Source organism: Bombina bombina, chromosome 1, assembly GCF_027579735.1.
Source record: "Bombina bombina isolate aBomBom1 chromosome 1, aBomBom1.pri, whole genome shotgun sequence".
In the NCBI taxonomy this organism is placed as follows: domain Eukaryota; kingdom Metazoa; phylum Chordata; class Amphibia; order Anura; family Bombinatoridae; genus Bombina; species Bombina bombina.
The window spans coordinates 744,336,417-744,363,174 of record NC_069499.1 but is presented as its reverse complement, the minus strand read 5'-3'; the positions used below and the strand labels follow the sequence as shown (position 1 = coordinate 744,363,174).

The following is a 26,758-nucleotide window of genomic DNA, read 5'->3' as shown; positions in this document are numbered from 1 at the left end:
GTCTAAACAACTGCCAGGCGCAAATAAACGTTCCCAAAAGTGTTTTAAAGTTTGCAAAACACTCCAAATGTCATATAAATATGATAAAAATAAATCGATTTAGCCCACAAAAGTGTCAACCAGCATAGAGCCCAATTTATAAGCCTTAATTCTGTTACTGAGTCTAAGAAAAACAGAATTTATGCTTACCTGATAAATTACTTTCTCCAACGGTGTGTCCGGTCCACGGCGTCATCCTTACTTGTGGGATATTCTCTTCCCCAACAGGAAATGGCAAAGAGTCCCAGCAAAGCTGGTCACATGATCCCTCCTAGGCTCCGCCCACCCCAGTCATTCGACCGACGGACAGGAGGAAATATATATAGGAGAAACCATATGATACCGTGGTGACTGTAGTTAGAGAAAATAATTCATCAGACCTGAAAAAACCAGGGCGGGCCGTGGACCGGACACACGTTGGAGAAAGTAATTTATCAGGTAAGCATAAATTCTGTTTTCTCCAACATTGGTGTGTCCGGTCCACGGCGTCATCCTTACTTGTGGGAACCAATACCAAAGCTTTAGGACACGGATGAAGGGAGGGAGCAAATCAGGTCACCTAAATGGAAGGCACCACGGCTTGCAAAACCTCTCTCCCAAAAATAGCCTCCGAAGAAGCAAAAGTATCAAATTTGTAAAATTTGGCAAAAGTGTGCAGTGAAGACCAAGTCGCTGCCTTACATATCTGGTCAACAGAAGCCTCGTTCTTGAAGGCCCATGTGGAAGCCACAGCCCTAGTGGAGTGAGCTGTGATTCTTTCAGGAGGCTGCCGTCCGGCAGTCTCATAAGCCAATCGGATAATGCTTTTAAGCCAAAAGGAAAGAGAGGTAGAAGTCGCTTTTTGACCTCTCCTTTTACCAGAATAAACAACAAACAAGGAAGATGTTTGTCTGAAATCTTTAGTAGCCTCTAAATAGAATTTTAGAGCACGGACTACGTCCAAATTGTGTAACAAACGTTCCTTCTTTGAAACTGGATTCGGACACAGCGAAGGTACAACTATCTCCTGGTTAATATTTTTGTTGGAAACAACTTTCGGAAGAAAACCAGGCTTAGTACGCAAAACCACCTTATCTGCATGGAACACCAGATAGGGCGGAGAACACTGCAGAGCAGATAACTCTGAAACTCTTCTAGCAGAAGAAATTGCAACCAAAAACAAAACTTTCCAAGATAATAACTTAATATCTACGGAATGTAAGGGTTCAAACGGAACCCCTTGAAGAACTGAAAGAACTAGATTTAGACTCCAGGGAGGAGTCAAAGGTCTGTAAACAGGCTTGATCCTAACCAGAGCCTGAACAAATGCTTGAACATCTGGCACAGCTGCCAGTCTTTTGTGAAGTAAAACAGATAAAGCAGAGATCTGTCCCTTCAGAGAACTTGCAGATAATCCTTTCTCCAAACCTTCTTGTAGAAAGGATAGAATCTTAGGAATTTTTATCTTGTTCCATGGGAATCCTTTAGATTCACACCAACAGATATATTTTTTCCATATTTTATGGTAAATTTTTCTAGTTACAGGCTTTCTAGCCTGAATCAGAGTATCTATTACAGAATCTGAAAACCCACGCTTTGATAAAATCAAGCGTTCAATCTCCAAGCCGTCAGTTGGAGGGAAACCAGATTCGGATGTTCGAATGGACCCTGAACAAGAAGGTCCTGTCTCAAAGGTAGCTTCCATGGTGGAGCCGATGACATATTCACCAGGTCTGCATACCAAGTCCTGCGTGGCCACGCAGGAGCTATCAAGATCACCGAGGCCCTCTCCTGTTTGATCCTGGCTACCAGCCTGGGGATGAGAGGAAACGGTGGGAATACATAAGGTAGGTTGAAGGTCCAAGGTGCTACTAGTACATCTACTAGGGTCGCCTTGGGATCCCTGGATCTGGACCCGTAGCAAGGAACCTTGAAGTTCTGACGAGACGCCATCAGATCCATGTCTGGAATGCCCCATAATTGAGTTATTTGGGCAAAGATTTCCAGATGGAGTTCCCACTCCCCCGGATGGAATGTCTGACGACTCAGAAAATCCGCTTCCCAATTTTCCACTCCTGGGATGTGGATCGCAGACAAGTGGCAGGAGTGATCCTCCGCCCATTGAATTATCTTGGTCACTTCTTTCATCGCCAGGGAAGTCCTTGTTCCCCCCTGATGATTGATATATGCAACGGTCGTCATGTTGTCTGACTGAAACCTTATGAATTTGGCCTTTGCTAGTTGAGGCCAAGCTCTGAGAGCATTGAATATCGCTCTCAGTTCCAGAATGTTTATCGGGAGAAGAGACTCTTCCCGAGACCATAGACCCTGAGCTTTCAGGGATTCCCAGACCGCGCCCCAGCCCACTAGGCTGGCGTCGGTCGTGACAATGACCCACTCTGGTCTGCGGAAGCTCATTCCCTGTGACAGATTGTCCAGGGTCAGCCACCAACGGAGTGAATCTCTGCTCTTTTGATCTACTTGAATCGTTGGAGACAAGTCTGTATAATCCCCATTCCACTGTCTGATCATGCACAGTTGTAATGGTCTTAGATGAATTTGTGCAAAAGGAACTATGTCCATTGTTGCAACCATCAATCCTATTACTTCCATGCACTGCGCTATGGAAGGACGAGGAACAGAATGAAGTACTTGACAAGAGCTTAGAAGTTTTGATTTTCTGACCTCTGTCAGAAAAATCCTCATTTCTAAGGAATCTATTATTGTTCCCAAGAAGGGAACTCTTGTTGACGGGGACAGAGAACTTTTTTCTTTGTTCACCTTCCATCCGTGAGATCTGAGAAAGGCTAGGACGATATCCGTATGAGCCTTTGCTTTTGACAGGGACGACGCTTGAATCAGGATGTCGTCCAAGTAAGGTACTACTGCAATGCCCCTTGGTCTTAGAACCGCTAGAAGGGACCCTAGTACCTTTGTGAAAATCCTTGGAGCAGTGGCTAATCCAAATGGAAGTGCCATAAACTGGTAATGCTTGTCCAGAAAAGCGAACCTTAGGAACTGATGATGTTCCTTGTGGATAGGAATATGTAGGTACGCATCCTTTAAATCCACGGTAGTCATAAATTGATTTTCCTGGATAGTAGGTAGGATCGTTTGAATAGTTTCCATTTTGAACGATGGTACCCTGAGAAATTTGTTTAGGATCTTTAGATCCAAAATTGGTCTGAATGTTCCCTCTTTTTTGGGAACTATGAACAGATTGGAATAAAATCCCATTCCTTGTTCTCTTATTGGAACTGGATGTATCACTCCCATCTTTAACAGGTCTTCTACACAATGTAAGAATGCCTGTCTCTTTATTTGGTTTGAAGATAATTGAGACCTGTGGAACCTTCCCCTTGGGGGTAGTTCCTTGAATTCCAGAAGATAACCTTGAGAAACTATTTCTAGCGCCCAAGGATCCTGAACATCTCTTGCCCAAGCCTGAGCAAAGAGAGAAAGTCTGCCCCCCACTAGATCCGGTCCCGGATCGGGGGCTATCCCTTCATGCTGTTTAGGTAGCAGTGGTAGGCTTCTTGGCCTGCTTACCCTTGTTCCAGCCTTGCATTGGTTTCCAGGCTGGTTTGGGTTGTGAAGTATTACCCTCTTGCTTAGAGGATACAGAATTAGAGACTGGTCCGTTTCTGCGAAAGGGACGAAAATTAGGCTTATTATTAGCCTTAAAAGACCTATCCTGTGGGAGGGCGTGGCCCTTTCCCCCAGTGATGTCTGAAATAATCTCTTTCAAATCAGGTCCAAATAATGTTTTACCTTTGAAAGGAATGTTAAGCAATTTTGTCTTGGAAGACACATCCGCTGACCAAGACTTTAGCCAAAGCACTCTGCGCGCCACAACAGCAAACCCTGAATTTTTCGCCGCTAATCTAGCTAATTGCAAAGCGGCATCTAAAACAAAAGAGTTAGCCAATTTAAGTGCTTGAACTCTGTCCATAACCTCCTCATACGAAGATTCTTTACTGAGCGATTTTTCTAGTTCCTCGAACCAGAAACACGCTGCCGTAGTGACAGGAACAATGCATGAAATTGGTTGTAGAAGGTAACCTTGCTGTACAAAAATCTTTTTAAGCAAACCCTCTAATTTCTTATCCATAGGATCTTTGAAAGCACAACTATCTTCGATAGGAATAGTAGTGCGTTTGTTTAGAGTAGAAACCGCCCCCTCGACCTTGGGGACTGTCTGCCATAAGTCCTTTCTGGGGTCGACTAAAGGAAATAATTTCTTAAATATAGGGGGGGGGACAAAAGGTATGCCGGGCCTTTCCCACTCTTTATTTACTATGTCCGCCACCCGCTTGGGTATAGGAAAAGCGTCGGGGGGCACCGGAACCTCTAGGAACTTGTCCATCTTACATAATTTCTCTGGAATGACCAAATTGTCACAATCATCCAGAGTAGATAACACCTCCTTAAGCAGTGCGCGGAGATGTTCTAATTTAAATTTAAATGTCACAACATCAGGTTCAGCTTGATGAGAAATTTTTCCTGAATCTGAAATTTCTCCATCAGACAAAACCTCCCTCATGGCCCCTTGAGATTGGTGTGAGGGTATGTCAGAACAGTTATCATCAGCGTCCTCTTGCTCTTCAGTGTTTAAAACAGAGCAATCGCGCTTTCTCTGATAAGTAGGCATTTTGGATAAAAGATTTGCTATGGAGTTATCCATTACAGCCGTTAATTGTTGCATGGTAATAAGTATTGGCGCACTAGATGTACTAGGGGCCTCCTGTGTGGGCATAACTGGTGTAGACACAGTAGGGGATGATGTAGTATCATGTTTACTCCCCTCATTTGAGGAATCATCTTGGGCAATATCATTATCTGTTGCATTACTGTCCTTACTTTGTTTGGACACTATGGCACAATTATCACATAAATTTAAATGGGGAGACACATTGGCTTTCATACATATAGAACATAGCTTATCTGATGGTACAGACATGTTAAACAGGCTTAAACTTGTCAACAAAGCACAAAAAACGTTTTAAAATAAAACCGTTACTGTCACTTTAAATTTCAAACTGAAAACACTTTATTACTGAATATGTGAAAAAGTATGAAGGAATTGTTCAAAATTCACCAAAATTTCACCACAGAGTCTTAAAGCATTAAAAGTATTGCACACCAAATTTCAGAGCTTTAACCCCATCTAGAAAGGCCCCCATCTGAAGGTGTCCAACACAGTGCCTGCCGTTTTTCTAAACGTTCCCCAAGATTATAATACCAATAATTAGTTAGAATCTGCATAATATGCCTAGTAAAGCAATTGTTTTAGCCCAGAAAAATGTCTACCAGTTTTTAAGCCCTTTTTGAAGCCCTTTATTCTTTTATGTTTAACTAAGAAAATGGCTTACCGGTCCCCATGAGGGGAAATGACAGCCTTCCAGCATTACATGGTCTTGTTAGAAATATGGCTAGTCATACCTTAAGCAGAAAAGACTGCTAATTGTTGCCCCCAACTGAAGTTACTTCATCTCAACAGTCCTGTGTGGAAACAGCAATCGATTTTAGTTACTGTCTGCTAAAAATCATCTTCCTTTTACAAACAGAAATCTTCATCCTTTTCTGTTTCAGAGTAAATAGTACATACCAGCACTATTTTAAAATAACAAACACTTGATAGAAGAATAAAACTACAAAAAACTCTTAAGATGAGATGTTGCCTGTGCAACGGCAAAGAGAATGACTGGGGTGGGCGGAGCCTAGGAGGGATCATGTGACCAGCTTTGCTGGGACTCTTTGCCATTTCCTGTTGGGGAAGAGAATATCCCACAAGTAAGGATGACGCCGTGGACCGGACACACCAATGTTGGAGAAATGGCTTACCGGTCCCATAAGGGAAAACTGACAGTCTTCTAGCATTACTAGGTCTTGTTAGAAAAGAGACTGGTCATACCTGAAGCAGATCAGTCTGCAAACTGTTCCCCCCAACTGAAGTTCTCTGGTTTCAACAGTCCTGCGTGGGAACAGCAATGGATTTTAGTTACTGGTGCTAAAATCGTACTCCTCTTTTAACAGAAATCTTCATCACTTTCTGTTGTAGAGTAAATAGTACAAACCGGCACTATTTTAAAATAACAAACTCTTGATAGAAGAAATAAAACTACAACTAACACCACATACTCTTTACCATCCCAGTGGAGATGCTACTTGTTCAGAGCGGCAAAGAGAATGACTGGGGGGCGGAGCCAGAGGGGGGGCTATATGGACAGCTTTTGCTGTGTGCTCTCTTTGCCATTTCCTGTAGGGAATGAGAATATCCCACAAGTAAGGATGAAGCCGTGGACCGGACACACCAATGTAGGAGAAATTAGTCTATTTGGCCCTTGATTTGGACCTATCCTGAGGAAGGGCATGACCTTTTCCTCCAGTGATATCAGAAATGATCTCCTTCAAACCAGGCCCGAATAGGGTTTGCCCCTTGAAGGGAATGTTAAGCAGCTTAGACTTTGAAGTAACGTCAGCTGACCATGATTTAAGGCATAGCGCCCTGCGCGCCTGAATAGCAAAACCAGAATTCTTAGCCGTTAGTTTAGTCAAATGAACAATGGCATCAGAAACAAAAGAATTGGCTAGCTTAAGTGCTCTAATCTTGTCAAGTATGTCATCCAATGGAGTCTCTACCTGTAAAGCCTCTTCCAGAGACTCAAACCAGAGAGCCGCAGCAGTAGTGACTGGGGCAATGCATGCAAGGGGCTGTAGAATAAAACCTTGTTGAATAAACATCTTCTTAAGGTAACCCTCTAACTTTTTATCCATTGGATCTAAGAAAGCACAACTGTCCTCGACAGGGATAGTAGTACGCTTAGCTAGGGTAGAAACTGCTCCCTCCACCTTAGGGACTGTCTGCCATAAGTCCCGTGTGGCGGCATCTATTGGAAACATTTTCTTAAAAATAAAAGGGGGAGAGAACGGCACACCTGGTCTATCCCATTCCTTAGTAATAATTTCTGTAAACCTTTTAGGTATTGGAAAAACATCAGTGCACACCGGCACTGCATAGTATTTATCCAATCTACACAATTTCTCTGGCACTGCAATTGTATCAGTCATTCAGAGCAGCTAAAACCTCCCTGAGCAATACGTGGAGGTGTTGAAGCTTAAATTTAAATGTTGACATATCAGAATCAGGTTGAATCCTCTTCCCTGAGTCAGAAACATCACCCACAGAAAGAAGCTCTCCTTCCTCAGCTTCTGCATATTGTGAGGGAGTATCAGACATAGCTACTAAAGCGTCAGTATGCTCTGTATTTCTTCTAACTCCAGAACTGTCTCGCTTTCCTTGTAACCCAGATAGTCTGGATAATACCGCTGAGAGTGTATTATCCATGACTGCCGCCATGTCTTGTAAAGTAAACGCCATGGGCGCACTAGATGTACTTGGCGCCATTTGAGCGGGAGTCCCTTGAGCGGGAGTCAAAGGGTCTGACACGTGGGGCGAGTTAGTCGGCAAAACTTCCCCCTCGTCAGATTCCTCTGGTGATAAATTTTTTAAAGACAGAATATGGTCTTTATTACGTAAAGTGAAATCAGTACATTTGGTACACATTCTAAGAGGGGGTTCCACCATGGCTTCTAAACATAATGAACAAGGAGTTTCCTCTATGTCAGACATGTTTAAACAGACTAGCAATGAGACCAGCAAGCTTGGAAAACACTTTAAATCAAGTTAACAAGCAAAAAATAAAAACGGTACTGTGCCTTTAAGAAAAATAAAAAAGGTCAGAATTTGAAAAACAGTGAAAAAAAAGCAGTAAATCAAACGAAATTTTTACAGTGTGTATAATAAGCTAACAGAGAATTGCACACACTTGCAAATGGATGATTAACCCCTTAGTTAAAAAAACTGATCAAAAAAACGATATAGACGTTTTTTAACAGTCACAACAAACTGCCAAAGCTCTGCTGTGGCCCTACCTTCCCAAACAAACTACTTTGGAAAGCCTAAGAGCCCTTTAGAGAGGTCCTATAGCATTCAGGGGACTCCTGGAGGAAAGCTGGATGTCTCAGTCTGTAAAAGTTACTGCGCAATTAAGCGCTAAATTAGGCACCCTCCCACTCATGTCTAAACAGTGGAAAGCATGAGAAAACTGTTTCTAGGCAAATTTAAGCCAGCCATGTGGAAAAAAACTAGGCCCCAATAAAGTTTTATCACCAAAGCATAAATAAAAACGTTTAAACACTTCCAACAAACGTTTTATATGACAGGAATTGAAAATTTATAAGAGTATTACCTCTGAAAGTAAGCATGATACCAGTCGCTATTAAATCACTGTAATCAGGCTTACCTTACATAAATCTGGTAACAGCAGCATTTTCTAGCATTTACATCTCTAGAAAAAAATTTTAACTGCACATACCTCATAGCAGGATAACCTGCACGCCATTCCCCAGCTGAAGTTACCTCTCTCTTCAGTTATGTGTGAGAACAGCAATGGATCTTAGTTACAACCTGCTAAGATCATAAGAGATCACAGGCAGATTCTTCTTCTATTTTCTGCCTGGGACAAAAATAGTACAACTCCGGTACCATTTAAAAATAACAAACTTTTGATTGAAGAAAAAAAAAACAACTACGTTTCACCACTTCTCTCTTACTACTTCCATGCTTGTCGAGAGTTGCATGAGAATGACTGGATATGGCAGTTAAGGGAGGAGATATATAGACAGCTCTGCTGTGGGTGATCCTCTTGCAACTTCCTGTTGGGAAGGAGAATATCCCACAAGTAATGGATGATCCGTGGACTGGATACACCTTACAAGAGAAAACATAATTTATGCTTACCTGATAAATTTATTTCTCTTGTAGTGTAGTCAGTCCACGGGTCATCCATTACTTATGGAATATATCTCTTCCTAACAGGAAGCTGCAAGAGGATCACACAGCAGAGCTGCTATATAGCTCCTCCCCTCACATGTCATATTCAGTCATTCGACCAAAGCAGACGAGAAAGGAGAAACCATAGGGTGCAGTGGTGACTGGAGTTTAATTAAAATTTAGGTCTGCCTTAAAGACAGGGCGGGCCGTGGACTGACTACACTACAAGAGAAATAAATTTATCAGGTAAGCATAAATTATGTTTTCTCTTGTTAAGTGTAGTCAGTCCACGGGTCATCCATTACTTATGGAATACCAATACCAAAGCTAAAGTACATGGATGAAGGGAGGGTCAAGGCAGGAACATTAAACAGAAGGAACCACTGCCTGAAGTACCTTTCTCCCAAAAATAGCCTCCGAAGAAGCAAAAGTGTCAAATTTGTAAAATTTTGAAAAGGTGTGAAGCGAAGACCAAGTCGCAGCCTTGCAAATCTGTTCAACAGAGGCCTCATTGTTAAAGGCCCAGGTGGAAGCCACAGCTCTAGTAGAATGAGCTGTAATCCTTTCAGGAGGCTGCTGTCCAGCAGTCTCATAGGCTAAACGTATTATGCTACGAAGCCAAAAAGAGAGAGAGGTAGCCGAAGCCTTTTGACCTCTTCTCTGTCCAGAGTAAACGACAAACAGGGAAGAAGTTTGACGAAAATCTTTAGTTGCCTGCAAATAGAACTTCAGGGCACGGACTACGTCCAAATTATGCAAAAGTCGTTCCTTCTTTGAAGAAGGGTTAGGACACAGTGATGGAACAACAATCTCTTGATTGATATTCCTGTTAGTAACTACCTTAGGTAAGAACCCAGGTTTAGTACGCAGAACTACCTTGTCTGAATGAAAAATCAGATAAGGAGAATCACAATGTAAGGCAGATAACTCAGAGACTCTTCGAGCCGAGGAAATAGCCATCAAAAACAAAACCTTCCAGGATAACAGCTTGATATCAATGGAATGAAGGGGTTCAAATGGAACGCCTTGAAGAACATTAAGAACTAAGTTTAAGCTCCACGACGGAGCAACAGTCTTAAACACAGGCTTAATCCTAGTTAAAGCCTGACAAAAAGCCTGAACGTCTGGAACTTCAGCCAGACGTTTGTGTAGAAGAATAGACAGAGCAGAAATCTGTCCCTTTAACGAACTAGCAGATAAGCCCTTTTCTAAACCCTCTTGTAGAAAGGACAATATCCTAGGAATCCTAACCTTACTCCATGAGTAACTCTTGGATTCGCACCAATATAAATATTTACGCCATATCTTATGGTAAATTTTTCTGGTAACAGGCTTCCTAGCCTGTATTAAGGTATCAATAACCGACTCCGAGAAGCCACGCTTTGATAGAATCAAGCGTTCAATCTCCATGCAGTCAGCCTCAGAGAAATTAGATTTGGATGTTTGAAAGGACCCTGAATTAGAAGGTCCTGTCTCAGAGGCAGAGACCACGGTGGACAGGACGACATGTCCACTAGGTCTGCATACCAGGTCCTGCGTGGCCACGCAGGCGCTATCAGAATCACCGAAGCTCTCTCCTGTTTGATCTTGGCAATCAAACGAGGAAGCATCGGGAATGGTGGAAACACATAAGCCATGTTGAAGACCCAAGGGGCTGTCAGAGCATCTATCAGCACCGCTCCCGGGTCCCTGGACCTGGATCCGTAACAAGGAAGCTTGGCGTTCTGGCGAGACGCCATGAGATCCAGATCTGGTTTGCCCCAACGATGAATCAGTTGAGCAAAGACCTCCGGATGAAGATCCCACTCCCCCGGATGAAAAGTCTGGCGACTTAGAAAATCCGCCACCCAGTTCTCTACTCCTGGGATGTAAATCGCTGACAGGTGGCAAGAGTGAGACTCTGCCCAGCGAATTATCTTTGAGACTTCCAACATCGCAAGGGAACTTCTGGTTCCCCCTTGATGGTTGATGTAAGCCACAGTCGTGATGTTGTCCGACTGAAATCTGATGAACCTCAGAGTTGCTAACTGAGGCCAAGCTAGGAGAGCATTGAATATTGCTCTTAATTCCAGAATATTTATTGGGAGGAGTTTCTCCTCCTGAGTCCATAATCCCTGAGCTTTCAGGGAGTTCCAGACTGCGCCCCAGCCTAGAAGGCTGGCGTCTGTTACAATCGTCCAATCTGGCCTGCGAAAGGTCATCCCCTTGGACAGATGTGGCCGAGAGAGCCACCATAGAAGAGAATCTCTGGTCTCTTGATCCAGACTTAGTAGGGGGGACAAATCTGAGTAATCCCCGTTCCACTGACTTAGCATGCACAATTGCAGCGGTCTGAGATGCAGGCGCGCAAATGGTACTATGTCCATTGCCGCTACCATTAAGCCGATTACTTCCATGCACTGAGCTACTGACGGGTGTGGAATGGAATGAAGGACACGGCAAGCATTTAGAAGTTTTGATAACCTGGCCTCTGTCAGGTAAATTTTCAACTCTACAGAATCTATAAGAGTCCCTAGAAAGGGAACTCTTGTAAGTGGTAATAGAGAACTCTTTTCCACGTTCACCTTCCACCCATGCGACCTCAGAAATGCCAGAACTATCTCTGTATGAGACTTGGCAGTTTGAAAACTTGACGCTTGTATCAGAATGTCGTCTAGGTACGGAGTCACCGCTATGCCTCGCGGTCTTAGTACCGCCAGAAGTGAGCCCAGAACTTTTGTAAAGATTCTTGGAGCCGTAGCTAATCCGAAGGGAAGAGCTACAAACTGGTAATGCCTGTCTAGGAAAGCAAATCTTAGGTACCGATAATGATCCTTGTGAATCGGTATGTGAAGGTAGGCATCCTTTAAATCCACTGTGGTCATGTACTGACCCTCTTGGATCATGGGAAGGATGGTTCGAATAGTTTCCATTTTGAATGATGGAACTCTTAGAAATTTGTTTAGGATTTTTAAGTCCAAGATTGGTCTGAAGGTTCCCTCTTTCTTGGGAACCACAAATAGATTTGAATAGAATCCCTGCCCGTGTTCCGTCCGTGGAACTGGGTGGATCACCCCCATAAGTAAAGGGTCTTGTACACAGCGTAGAAACGCCTCTTTCTTTATTTGGTTTGCTGATAACCTTGAAAGATGGAGGAGAAGTTTTGAAGTCCAGGAGATATCCCTGAGATATGATCTCCAACGCCCAGGGATCCTGGACATCTCTTGCCCAAGCCTGGGCGAAGAGAGAAAGTCTGCCCCCCACTAGATCCGTTTCCGGATAGGGGGCCCTCTCTTCATGCTGTCTTGGGGGCAAGCAGCAGGTTTCTTGGCCTGCTTGCCCTTGTTCCAGGACTGGTTAACTTTCCAGCCCTGCCTGTAACGAGCAACAGCTCCTTCCTGTTTTGGAGCGGAGGAAGTTGATGCTGCTCCGGCCTTGAAGTTACGAAAGGCACGAAAATTAGACTGTTTGGCCTTTGATTTGGCCCTGTCCTGAGGTAGAGCATGGCCCTTACCTCCCGTAATGTCAGCTATAATTTCTTTCAAGCCGGGCCCAATAAGGTCTGCCCTTTGAAAGGAATATTAAGCAATTTAGATTTAGAAGTCACGTCAGCTGACCAGGATTTAAGCCATAGCGATCTGCGCGCTTGGATGGCGAATCCGGAGTTCTTAGCCGTAAGTTTGGTTAAATGTACGACGGCATCAGAAACAAATGCGTTAGCTAGCTTAAGTGCTTTAAGCTTGTTCATAATTTCATCCAATGGAGCTGTCCAGAGACTCAAACCAGAATGCCGCCGCAGCAGTGACAGGCGCAATGCATGCAAGGGGCTGTAAGATAAAACCTTGTTGAACAAACATTTTCTTAAGGTAACCCTCTAATTTCTTATCCATTGGATCTGAAAAGGCACAACTATCCTCCACCGGGATAGTGGTACCCTTAGCTAAAGTAGAAACTGCTCCCTCCACCTTAGGGACCGTCTGCCATAAGTCTCGAGTGGTGGCGTCTATAGGAAACATTTTCCTAAATATGGGAGGAGGGGAAAAGGGCACACCAGGTCTATCCCACTCCTTGCTAATAATCTCTTTAAGCCTTTTAGGTATAGGAAACACGTCAGTACACACCGGTACCGCATAGTATCTATCCAACCTACATAATTTTTCTGGAATTGCAACCGTGTTACAATCATTCAGAGCCGCTAATACCTCCCCTAGCAATATGCGGAGGTTCTCAAGCTTAAATTTAAAATTAGAAATCTCTGAATCCAGTCTCCCTGGATCAGATCCGTCACCCACAGAATGAAGCTCTCCGTCTTCACGTTCTGCAAACTGTGACGCAGTATCTGACATGGCTTTCACCTCATCCGCGCGCTCTGTCCTTAACCCAGAGCTAATGCGCTTGCCTCTTAATTCTGGCAATTTAGATAATACTTCTGTCATAACAGTAGCCATGTCTTGCAAAGTGATTTGTAAGGGCCTCCCTGATGTACTTGGCGCCACAAAATCACGCATCTCCTGAGCGGGAGGCGAAGGTACTGACACGTGAGGAGAGTTAGTCGGCATAACTTCCCCCTCGTTGTCTGGTGATAATTTCTTTACATGTAAAGATTGACTTTTATTTAAAGTAGCATCAATGCAATTAGTACATACATTTCTATTGGGCTCCACATTGGCCTTTAAACATAGTGAACAAAGAGATTCATCTGTGTCAGACATGTTTAAACAGACTAGCAATGAGACTAGCAAGCTTGGAAATACTTTTTTAAATAAATTTACAAGCAATATAAAAAACGCTACTGTGCCTTTAAGAAGCACAAAAAGCTGTCACAGTTGAAATAACAATGAACCAAAATAGTTATAGCAACCAATTTTTCACAGTAAATGTATTAAGTTAGCAAAGGATTGCACCCACCAGCAAATGGATGATTAACCCCTTAATACCCAAAAACGGATTAACAATTTAATAATTAACGTTTTTCTCACAGTCAAAACACACTGTCACAGGTCTGCTGTGACTGATTACCTCCCTCAAAATGAATTTTGAAGACCCCTGAGCTCTCTAGAGACGATCTGGATCATGGAGGATGAAGTAGACAGATTGTGACTGAATTTTTACTGCGCAAAAAAGCGCTAAAATAGGCCCCTCCCACTCATATTACAACAGTGGGGAAGCTCAGAAAACTGTTTCTATGCAGAAAACAAAGATGGCCATGTGGTAAAAATCATGCCCCAATAAGTTTTATCACCAAGTACCTCACAAAAAACGATTAACATGCCATTAAACGTTTTGAACATACAGTTTAAAAGTTATGAAGTGTTATTAATAAGCCTGCTACCAGTCGCTTTTACTGCAGTTAAGGCTCATACATTATTTCAGTATTAACAGTATTTTCAGAGTCAATTCCATTCCTTAGAAAAATACATTCAGTGTACACACACTCATCAGCCTAATACCAGTCGCTATCACTGCATTTAAGGCTGAACTTACGTTACATTGGTATCAGCAGTATTTCCTCAGTCAATTCCATTCCTCAGAAAAATAATTTACTGCACATACCTCTTTTGCAGGGGGGCCCTGCATGCTATTCCCCTTCTCTGAAGTTACCTCACTCCTCAGATGAGAACAGCCAGTGGATCTTAGTTACGTCTGCTAAGATCATAGAAAACGCAGGCAGATTCTTCTTCTAATGCTGCCTGAGAATAAACAGCACACTCCGGTGCCATTTAAAATAACAAACTTTTGATTGTAGAAATAAACTAAGTTAAAAAACACCACAGACCTCTCACAGCGACCTATCTTAGTTAGGCTGCAAGAGAATGACTGAATATGACATGTGAGGGGAGGAGCTATATAGCAGCTCTGCTGGGTGATCCTCTTGCAGCTTCCTGTTAGGAAGAGATATATTCCATAAGTAATGGATGACCCGTGGACTGACTACACTTAACAAGAGAAATAAAGATTTATCACCCTCAGAGAAAAAACGTTTTTTTCTATAAACCATGCAAACGTTTTGACACTAAGTAATATGAGTATTAACATGAATATTACCCTTTTTTGTAAGCATGATCCCAGTCGTCAAATCATGCATCAGGCTTACCTCAAATATACAAGGCTCTCAGCATTTTCTAGACCTTATCATCTCTCTAGAAATAAATATACTGAACATACCTCAAAGCAGGTAATCTGCAAACCGTCCCGCCAACTGAAGTTTTCTTTCCATACTCTTCAGTTATGTGTGAGAACAGCAATGGACCTTAGTTACAAACCGCTAAGATCATCAACCTCCAGGCAGATTCTTCTTCAATTTCTGCCTGAGAGTAAAACAGTACAATGCCGGTACCGTTTAAAAATAACAAACTCTTGATTGAAGGTAAAAACTACACTAAGTCACCACATCTCTCGTACACTTCCTATCTTGTCGAGAGTTGCAAGAGAATGACTGGGGGTGGCAGTTAGGGGAGGAGCTATATAGACAGCTCTGCTGTGGGTGTCCTCTTGCAACTTCCTGTTGAGAAGGAGAATATCCCACAAGTAATGGATGAACCCGTGGACCGGATAGACCGTTACAAGAGAAACAGACCAGCCACAGAGGATACTATAGTTATAAAATCTGTATACAAATACACTCCTCTAGAGATTGAGAGGAACCGCAGGGCACTGCATGTGACACCATAGAGGCTTGGGACATAAAGGAGAAAACTGCAACATAGTCTAAGCAGCATCGGTCTGAGAGACATGAGGCTACAATAAACATACAGGAGGACCCAGAATTTATATTTATATATATATTATATATATATATATATATATATATACATATATATATACATACATACATATATATATACATACATACATATATACATACATATATACATACATATATATATACATACATACATATATATATATATATATATATATACATACATACATATATATATATATATATATACATACATACATACATATATATATATATATATATACATACATATATATATATATATATATATATATATACATACACACACATACACACACAGGTAAAGACCCCTGTTCCACTCTCATACTGGATAATAAAATGTACAAATCCTACTAATAGTGGGAAAGGAATAATGGAGCTTAAGCATGCAAATACAGTCAGCTTAAAAGCAAAAATAAAAATATGAACAGACCCTGTTCCACTTTTCCTCTATATAAGCACATTGCTAAACATCAAGGTCTTAATTCACCTATGATTATTATTTGATTCACCCTTTTTAATATGGTAAAGTGTAGGATCATATTGAAATGTTTTACTACAGCTTTATACAGCATGTCATGCACATATACTCAATGTAGGGCTTTACAGTTCCAGGACTTGTAACTGGAGTTAACTATATACCAGTTTAAAAAAAATTCCTCCGCCTACTGGCGGTAACGTAAACAAAAAATTATTAAATGCACCATTTCCTGGGGCCATCACGAATCGTATGACAACGCATATGAAGGGGCTTAGACTGATAATCTATCCGACCAGAGCTGGAGACCAGCTCTACAGCTAGACCCGCTGCTCCGATCACTCAGAGAGGAACGCAGGTCACGAGAGCACAACAGGAGACCCATAGAAATGGCGCCGCTCAATTCTTCATCAACAACTAAGAAGGCGGAGCCAAAGTCAGGCGCGCAAACTAACATCCTAAGCCCAGGGGAAACACTCCGGATAAAGCCTCAGAAAATCAGCTTCTTAAATCAGACACAATGAACAGTCTGTTCAGTCACATTGAGAATATACAAACATCCAATTTGTACTGATATTCTAGCGTCTTGCTATATGTGAAAAAACAAGCCCAGTACATCAAACAACTCACACAGCGTGTTTAATGCTAATCAAGCTCTCCAAAGTATCAGAAAGATTACATATAGCATGTTTCAATCTATCATAATAAAAAATATTGCCTCACAAGCTGGTTAACCCTTTCAATACCAACAAAGGGGAAACAGTCTCTCAACAAATATCACCTGAAGAGCCTGCACACTGCCCTCAAAAATATTCTACTAGGATATATCTTGTCCCATAAATTAATGCAGAATTTCTAAAAAGCATACTCTCCCTTACATAGAAGAGCCTATAGCACGTACCTGCATTTAACACTGCCCGGCATCAGGGCCGCTCACCCGGTTTGAGAGGCAACCTCCTCACATGGTCCTGTGAAAAAGAAAGACTGAGTAAACTTACACAGGCTTTCAAAATAGGACAGCAAATAACAGTTTGGGAGGCACAGTGAGGATTATACCCCACAAGTTCCCAATATACTTAAAAGCCACCACTGCTCTACTGAAGAGGAATACAGCTAAACCCCAGGAAAAAAAATAAACTTGATTGAAGAATCAGGCACCAAACTTTACCCCTTCCTTGTAACTGATGCAAGCAAAGAGAATGACTGGGGGTTGCGGGTAAGGGGAGTGGTATTTAACAGCTTTGCTGTGGTGCTCTTTGCCTCCTCCTGCTAGTCAGGAGTGATATTCCCAATAGTAATTATGATGATCCGTGGACTCACCGTCTCATTAGAAAGAAATTCTGACACTTCTCTGCCAACCTCCTGGGGCGAAAGGCAAAGAATGACTGGGGGATGAGGGTAGTGGGAGGAGTATTTAAGCCTTTGGCTGGGTTGTCTTTGCCTCCTCCTGGTGGCCAAGTTCTTAATTCCCAAAAGTAATGAATGCAGCTGTGGACTCTTTCCATTTAAGAAGAAAATATAACATGTTAAGGATTCCCTATGGACTCATCATCATATGAAATACATTTCTGTGGTTTTCTGAAAAGCCTATTTAGTAACCTCTCCCCCTAATGTAGTTATAGACTATTTCAAACACAGACAAGATGCCTTCTGTACCTAGAGAGCTTTTGCATCACCTCTGTGACAAAGCTAAACCAGGCCAAATGTGCCTGTTTGCTTCCAACATTTTCTGATATTTTATGATGGGAAGTGACTGAAGATATATAGGAGAGGACAGTTGGAGCAATGTCTAGGAAGTTATACACAAAACATTCACTAACATTTGTACATTTTTAAAGAAAGAATTAAAGCATTTTATAGCACTGCCAATAGCATTTAAAAAAAAAAACTTTTAATTGAATTCTGTTATTAAATGTATTTAGCTAGCTCCCAGTAATGCATTGCTGCTCTGTAGTTTAGTAACTACACAGTTATATACAACCAATAGTGCAATAATAAAATGCTCTATCAGAGCATTTTCTTGTTTAACTTATATGTTCTTACAAGATTGTAGTGCTATTTATTTATTACTGAGAGCTGCCTAATCTTGAATCTTCTAAGAAGTGTTTAATAGCTGATATCCCTTCAAAAACTATAAAAATTGGTAAAGGGGCTAGAATTTAACACACTGCAAAGGTGAAGAACTATGGGTGCAGGTTGGCATTGTTTACATTGTCTTCAATTAGTTTTCTTTTTCCATTTTATAGTGTTCCACATAAACTAAACTAAATAATGTCAAGTGCTTATGAACTTACATCTAGTCCCTTTACGATTTTCAGTTTGTTTGCAATATCCTATAATGACTACTAATCAAATAGAAGTCTCATAACCAATTCACAGAATATGTATTCATTTAAAATTTACCACTATTGCAGTCTGTCTCTGATCCACTCCAAGACCACCTTTTTTGTCGCTGCTCTAGTTGACTGCTTTTTTCAATAGTTTGACGTACATTTGCTTCCCGGCGTTCCTATAATATAGAGTTGAAATTATGATGTGTGAATTTGTTTTTAATAATCATCTAAGATGCTGTTACTTAAATTGATGGTAAATCCTAGCATTTCAAAAACGCTAACTAAAAATAAATAGGATTTTCAGTGACCACTTTGTAAAAAAGTGTGATAAACTTACCCTTTCTGAGTCGCAGCCTCCTAGCTAAACTCAGCGGTTTCGGCCACCCACGGCACAGTGCACTTTTTTCAATGAGGTGACCTTTTTTACCTCTAAAGCAATAGCGGTGCTAGCATAAAGAACAGTGCCGTACAGCTATCACGACTATTGGTTTAAAGGTAGAAACGTCACATCATTGAAAAAAAGGTTAAGTTTAGCATAGTGATCACTGAAAATCCAATTTATTTTTAGTAATGGTAAATCCTAGCATTTTTAAAACGCTACACCTGCATAGTTGTTGCAATCTGTATATAGTCACTATCACGGCTCATGTTTTGCCCAATTAGTGAGTGGGTGTGTGAAGGAGCGGTATTTTTAGCTCCATTTCGGTTACGGATTACACAATACACTCTGTGAATCTCTTGAAAAAGTCTGCTAAGGTGGCAGAGGAAACGCGTTGAGTCTGAGGCGTTTGGCTACTTGGTTGTTTCATTTTTAATACCCTGGTTTGGCCATTTTAACTTATCATTCTGGTGAGCAGAGGGATCGTTGGTATCTCTGGAGATTATGCTGAAAAACCGGGTGAAATCAGCAAATCTGTATGAAGAAATCATTAAGTTACTTTGAATCTGGGTTGTGCTTGTGTTTTGTTTTCCAGATATCTACTTTCAAGGAGAAACGCCAACGGCATGTATTTAATTCAAGCAGCATTACCGGATTTTACGTTTTTTATCATCATCAAGTAGAGATTGTGTGGGATCCATTACTGAGAACTTACTCCATTCATATACAGTCAGAATTTCTCAGTTGGTGACTATACACTTGACAATAGCGGTCTAATAAGATTGCTGGGGTTTTTTAACCCTTATATGTACTGCATTCTGTTTTGCATATTGTATAATATAAGCACTTATTCTTTTATATTGGCGTATTGTTTATCAGACACCGTTGTTACTAAGTGCTGCTAGGTACTTTTTAAATTTTTTGTGTTTTTTATTTGATCTCCGTTTCCATTTTAGCGCTGATTATTTTGGTGTGAGAATTAACTATGAGTGTCTTATATAGGCAGCATGCACACAATTGTTAACTGTAGTTGAAGCATGTATTGAACACTTTGAACTATATTGTTAACAAACAAAATCAACAAAGGCAAACAAATGTATACAAAAATTATATAACCAAGAGGCGATTGCAAGACTATATAACTTGACCAATAGGGAAATAAATATGGTATATAGGGTTACACAGCTGTGGTAGGAAGTGATGTCACATTAATCAGAGATAACAAATGGTCATCAGTTGTTTTATTCACATCAGCTCCTAAGATTTCATAAATATATAAAAGAAAATATAGAACCTTTTCTTCAAGAATTTTCTGTTTCCTTTTTTCTGAAACCGCTATCCTCTTCTGTTCATCCTTTTGCTTTTGTTCCTCCAGTTTTCTAAGTTTATCTTCCATTTGTTTTTCATACTGGAGTTTTGCTTTTTTCTCTCTTGCAATTATTTGAGAATCTCTGGCAGCTACATTCAATTTAAAATAAGAAATAAAAAAAAGTTAAAAAAAACTTTCAGGGAGTGCATAAAGATGTCTCTACAGCAAAAGACAAGTAACACAAAATAAGTGTAAGGACATGCACTGTGCATAACTTATACAAACCAAAGGAAAGCAGAAGTGTTTGAGAAGAGCAGTGCAATTTGTAGGACTAATGACAGCACTAACCAAGCATAAACCTAGACAATGGTAAAGTTAACAAATACCTAGACAGGTATTAACCTACCATTTAGCTTCTCACGCTCTTCTCTGCGTTCCCGAGCTAACCTCTGCCTTTCATCTGTTCTTAAAGCTGAACCATCAATTACTATAAAATCGGAAGAGTATAAATAAACATACGTGATGTATCATTTACTAAAAAGATTCTATTGTTATAAAGAGAATTACCTGGCTTAGTAGTCTTTGTATTTATGGCAGAAGAACCGGGTATTGGGCTACTTCCACTTTGGCTTCTTCTTTCTTCAGCTAGTGCTTGCGTTGCAGCAACTACGCAAAGAAAAGAAAGCCAAACTTAGAATGTACATACATATAAGACAGAGGATATATTTTTTTTTAATATATAATATATATATATATATATATATATATATATATACACACTAGGGCTGCACTATTAATCGCATATGCAATTTAAAACTGTGATTAATCGCCGCAATTTTAAAACCGTGAGGAATCGTGATTTTTTCCTACATAAAAAATTCCTTTAGAAGTGGCTGTAATGCATTGATTTATTTGTGATTTCTTGCAAACCAGCTCCATCTAGTGGTTGCTTTTAGCACACATTTGTAAAATGGCTCTTTTACTTTCACTTTCTGTTCTCATAAGCAGCGGATCAATCTAGAAATCTAAAAGCAGAGCCCAGCCCATGCAGGAATGAAGAGGAGGGAAAGCCACTTATTTATATTTCCCCCTAGCGAGTGACGTCTGTAGTCTGAAACTTAGGGTATGTAAACATTATGGAACCTCCCACACAATCTCCTGCTCTCTGAGAAACGGCTCAAATACATAGCAGATGCAGTTAACCCCACGGCTCCCAAAAAGGCTAAAACTGCAGTCCCCTCTGCTGCTGGGTTAACTTAACTGCATCTACAATGTATTTTATATCAGCAAAGCACAGCATTTCTTAAAGGAGCAGCCCCCCACCCTACTGCTATATGCCTGTAATGGATTCCTGGACAGGGGCAGGGCTCATTTTCAGTCAAATTACAATTTTTAAAAAAGAAGAAAAAAAAAATATTTTATTTATATACACACACACACACACACACACATTTTATATATATATATATATATATATATATATATATATATATATATATATATATATATATATATATATATATATATATATATATATATATATATTGTCAAGGTATTTGAAATATTATTAAATAATATATAGAAATATATTTAACTTTATTTAATAAATCTGTGGATGTGAACATGGTCTGTAGGACAAAGGATTAGATCTCCCCCACTCCAATTGCACAGGAGACATTCTTGGCTGAAAGGAGAACAAAGGATTATCTCTGGGAGATCTCACACACTCAATATGTTAAATTATGCAATTGTATAATTTAGCAAGGAACTAAAATATAACATAGTTTCAGGATACAGGCAAATATATGGAGACGAAATGTCTGAATTACCCTTTTGGAACTGATCAAAATCATAGAGAAACAACTTTATGCACATGGGTGTTAATTATCAAATACACATCTGCACTGCTGGCTAAACAGGAAATATGCTGTTTTAAAGACTTTTACAATTCCTCATGGATTGACCCCATGTGGAGCAATAAAGGCCTTGGGAAACACAGACAAATGCTAAGGTGTGACTCTGGAAGTTCACGTAAGCAGACAGCAAATAAACATTTTTTTTTTTTCTCTCTCTGTTTAAATACATGCCCCAGAATGTATTAAATATAGAAATTTAGGAAATTGTCTAATTCTATATTATTATTACATGGGTATTTGCTAAGCTTGGGAGGTAACTGTTTTAGTCAGTCAAAAATGTGTAATAACCTCTGTTTTGCTTATATTTTTCAGACAGATAAATTCAGATATACATAGAAATGATATATATGTTTTGAAAACACAAAAGATCTTACTTAGCCTCTGTGTTTTTAAGAATATAAATAAATACTTATGGACCATACACATATTAATGATTGGATCATCTCTAATAATTATTTCTATTTTTATTGCAGACAACCATTGGTCATGAGCATCAATCTTAGAAAGAGACGGAATGCCGCATGAAATGAATTAAGTCATATCATATAAACATACAAATAAATGTTTATAAAGTTTCACATACATCTTTTAAAATATAGTGAGATGAAAATATGGAAGTTACTTTGATGTGATATGACTATGAGATATATATTTGATGTGATATAACTATGAAATATAAGTTATTTTAATATAATGTTAGATATGTGATGTTTCATATCAAAATGATCAGAAAATTCATTAAGATATAACTTATCCAAAACAAATATTATGAATAGTTGTCGCAGTAAATTATGATAAAATTAATAACCATTTCATAGAAATACTGATTTAAGTTGTTTCAAATGTTGCTGTGTCTGTTTGTGCTGCCACCTGGTGTTATGTTGCGAGAACTACAGCCAGAAGGTTCTCTCTGGCTGTTAAAAATGAAATTTCCAAGGGCCAATCCGATTTAGACTTCCCAGATAACCAATGGGAAGGTCAGCTCCCGCAGGGCCACCCACAATTTACCAGTGATGGGAAAACCAAATAAAAAGTGAATGCAATGGAGAGAAAGAGACAGATTTTCTGCTGAAGCTAAAACTTGTAACTGGTTCCCGCTGGGGTGAGATACCACTTTACTTGAGCAAAGCTAATCTACCCTTCTCATTGATTGCGATATACACTTATTGGTGATCTGAGGTAAAATAATTCCTACCAAGGAATATCGGATATCGACTGCTTTTTACTTTGGTAACGTATTCAAGGTTTTGTAAGATAAGTTATATGCATAGTTAATTTGTATTTAATAGATTTAAAGAAGCAGTGTGTTTTTCTCAAGTTAGCATTTCACAGCCTATATACATATATTGTTTAAATCTGCGTCTGAGTGACCAAGTAACTCATCTATGCAAGTTCTGATATTGTCAGTTAATTTTGTATTAGGATAAATTGCAGTTAAATAGCAGAATATATATATTATCCTATTGTTTTATAAACACTGTTTAGAATTGTATTGCTTAGATGTTAAAGGTTTTTAGTCCCATTGTGTTAAATAAATAAAAGGCTGAATTGTGAAGGTATATTTTTCTGGGTTTTGTAAGAAGGATAGCATATCTTAAGAGTTGGTTTTAACGCATATAAACTTTTATTTAGTTTCCTTTTATTGCAAATATAGTTCAATATGTTCATGGATATTAACTAAATAAAAGAATTCAGGTATTTATATTAATTGTATGGTTTAGTAGGTGCATGGTTGATAAGGGTTTCTATTTCTTTGTATTGTGTTTATAACCCTGCCATAAACTTATATATATTATTTGGATAGCACTGCTAAGATTTTCATAAATATACTGACAATATATATACACACACACACACACACACACACACACACACACATACATATATATAATATATATACACACACACATACATACACATATACACATATATATATATATATGTGTGTGTGTGTGTGTGTGTGTGTGTGTGTGTGTGTGTGTGTGTGTATGTGGCTTACACTGCTTCATTTGTTAATCATACCATTGTCCACAGTTAGAATGACTATCCACGAAAACATGACAATGTTTGTGTCATAAAACCTAATAACTGGCTAGTGGCTACTATTTAATCACATCACAGGCAGCAAATTTTATTTTAACTATTTTGTGGTTTGTATTTTTATGCTCCAAGAGTGTATTGGACATTGAGAAACATGTACATTAAGATTCTGTAGTGTTAAATAAACTTTATAATGCAAAATGAAGGTGTTAATAGTTATTTATAAGAAAATTGCGATTAAATCGCAATCACGTTTTTTTTAAAAAAAAAGAAATCGCAATTTTTTTTTTGCCCATATCGCCCAGCCCTAATATACACACAAATATACATATATATATATATATATATATATATATATATATATATATATATATATAAATTATGGGGGGAGATACAAAACCGAAATTAAAATCCTCCATGTCTCAAAATAAATGTAAATATTTGCATAAGAAATTAGCACACCTAGGCAAGTATCCCCGCTTGCTTTTCCCCAGAAATTCTTAATATACAATGTTACCATTGCACAAGAGAATTGTGGGTAAGATATGCAAATTAAATATGCAAATTCTCAGTTTTTTTGCTTCAAAATACTGTTTTGACACGGCGATCCTTTTAACAGGATTTTTACAGCAAACCAGAAATCACTCACTAGACAAGCCTGTTTCGTTCTTTTTGGAACTCATCAGCAGGAGATAGATTTCTGGTTGCTGCATTGGTAAAGCTATTTTCATGGTTAAACAAAAATTCATTAAAATTATGGGGGGAGATAAAAAACTGAAATTAAAATCCTCTATGTCTCAAAATTAAATCAATGTAAATATTTGCATAGGAAATTAGCACACCTAGGCAAGTATCCACGCTTGCTTTTCCCCAGAAATTCTTAATATACAATGTTACCATTGCACAAGAGAATTGTGGGTAAGATATGCAAATTAAATATGCAAATTCTCAGTTTTTTTGCTTCAAAATACTGTTTTGACACAGTGATCCTTTTAACAGGATTTTTACAGCAAACCAGAAATCACTCAATAGACAAGCCTGTTTCGTTCTTTTTGGAACTCATCAGAACTCATCAGTTTTTTATCTCCCCCCATAATTTTAATGAATTTTGGTTTAACCATGAAAATAGCTTTACCAATGCAGCAACCAGAAATCTATCTCCCACAATTCTCTTGTGCAATGGTAATATTGTATATTAAGAATTTCTGGGGAAAGGCAAGCGGGGATACTTGCCTAGGTGTGCTAATTTCCTATGCAAATATTTACATTGAGATATATATAACAAGAAAGATAGATGAAGTAAGGACAAAAGCCCCTAAATCACCCTAAGGCGCTACTATATAGAGATTAAAATACCCTCTACACACCACCCTAGCTGAAAATAACTTGCAGCCAAATCCTGAAATGCACAGGTGTCCCTTCACACCTCTAAAATAATACAAAATAGAAATAAAAGAGTGCAGGATAGCGCAGAAGAAACAGCTAGTGTACACAGATCTAAATAAAAGACGATAGGAGCTCTGATGAAGAAGGGAATCATACCAAATTAACCCCTTTGAAACGCGTAAATTGTATTATTGAAAAAGGCTTTTGTTTCCCATATGCGTATTGGACCAAGTTTTGTCATAAAACTCTGGATCTATAAGTGCTTACTAGGAGACTTCTGCTATCACAAAGTATTACTGGACGTTGTTGATTTTATCTATGTGCTGTGTTCATGCCTCATTTGTTGAGGATTTGAAATGTGAGTGGAATTTAGTGTGTTGTGCTTTGTATTTACATTAAAACGGTTTTACACTATGTTCTGCTTTTTTGGTTTTTCCTGCATATATGGTTACCGGAACTGAAAGTTTCCATCCACTAAGAGAGGACAAGTATCTGGAGGGTTTGCAGGATTTCTACAGGAGTAAAGTGTGACAAGATTCTACAATCTCCAGAGATCCTTTTTTAATCTGATCCATACCATGGGAGTTGCCTTAGCCCATCTGTGATTCTGCTACATTCTTACCTCATACGACTGAGGGCACTGGAAGTAAGTGTACATCCAAAAGGGGAAAAAGTGACGAAGATTACCTATCTGACCTCATTGTTTATCCATCTTTGGGACTTTGTGTTTTTCTACCCTTTGCATATATACATACATATGATATATTTTATATATTCTGTAGTGCATTCTGCATTTTTGCTCTGGGTACTTGATCTGCTGATTTGTACACTGTATGATATTATATTGTCTTTTATTTAGATCTGTGTACACTAGCTGTTTCTCCTGCGCTATCCTGCACTCTTTTATTTCTAATATATATATATATATATATATATATATATATATATATATATATATATATATATATATATATATATATATATATATATACACACACATATATATATATACATATATGTACATATATATATATATATATATACACACACATAGTGGATATAAAAAGTCTACACAACCCTGTTAAAATGTCAGGTTTCTGTGATGTAAAAAAATGAGACAAAGATAAATCATTTCAGAACTTTTTCCACCTTTAATGTGACCTATAAACTGTACAACTCAATTGAAAAACAAACAAATCTTTTAGGCACAGGGAAGAAAAAATATAAAAATAAAATATGCTTGCATAAGTGTGCACACCCTTAAACTAATACTTTGTTGAAGCACCTTTTGATTTTATTACAGCACTCAGTCTTTTTGGGTATGAGTCTATCAGCATGGCAC

The 26,758-nt window shown here is 39.2% G+C and overlaps 1 protein-coding gene across 1 annotated transcript in view; it reads right to left on the bottom strand.

Annotated features, from left to right (window-relative positions):
- MAP7D3 (MAP7 domain containing 3) overlaps positions 1 to 26,758 on the bottom strand; it is a 45,055-nt gene that overhangs the window by 16,952 nt on the left and 1,345 nt on the right. Inside the window, exons 2-5 of the mRNA XM_053714762.1 lie at positions 20,642 to 20,740; positions 20,481 to 20,561; positions 20,060 to 20,223; positions 18,457 to 18,562 (exon numbers count right to left, since the gene is read on the bottom strand). Coding sequence (XP_053570737.1) covers positions 18,457 to 18,562; positions 20,060 to 20,223; positions 20,481 to 20,561; positions 20,642 to 20,740 — 450 coding nt within the window. The remainder of the gene's footprint in view (positions 1 to 18,456; positions 18,563 to 20,059; positions 20,224 to 20,480; positions 20,562 to 20,641; positions 20,741 to 26,758) is intronic.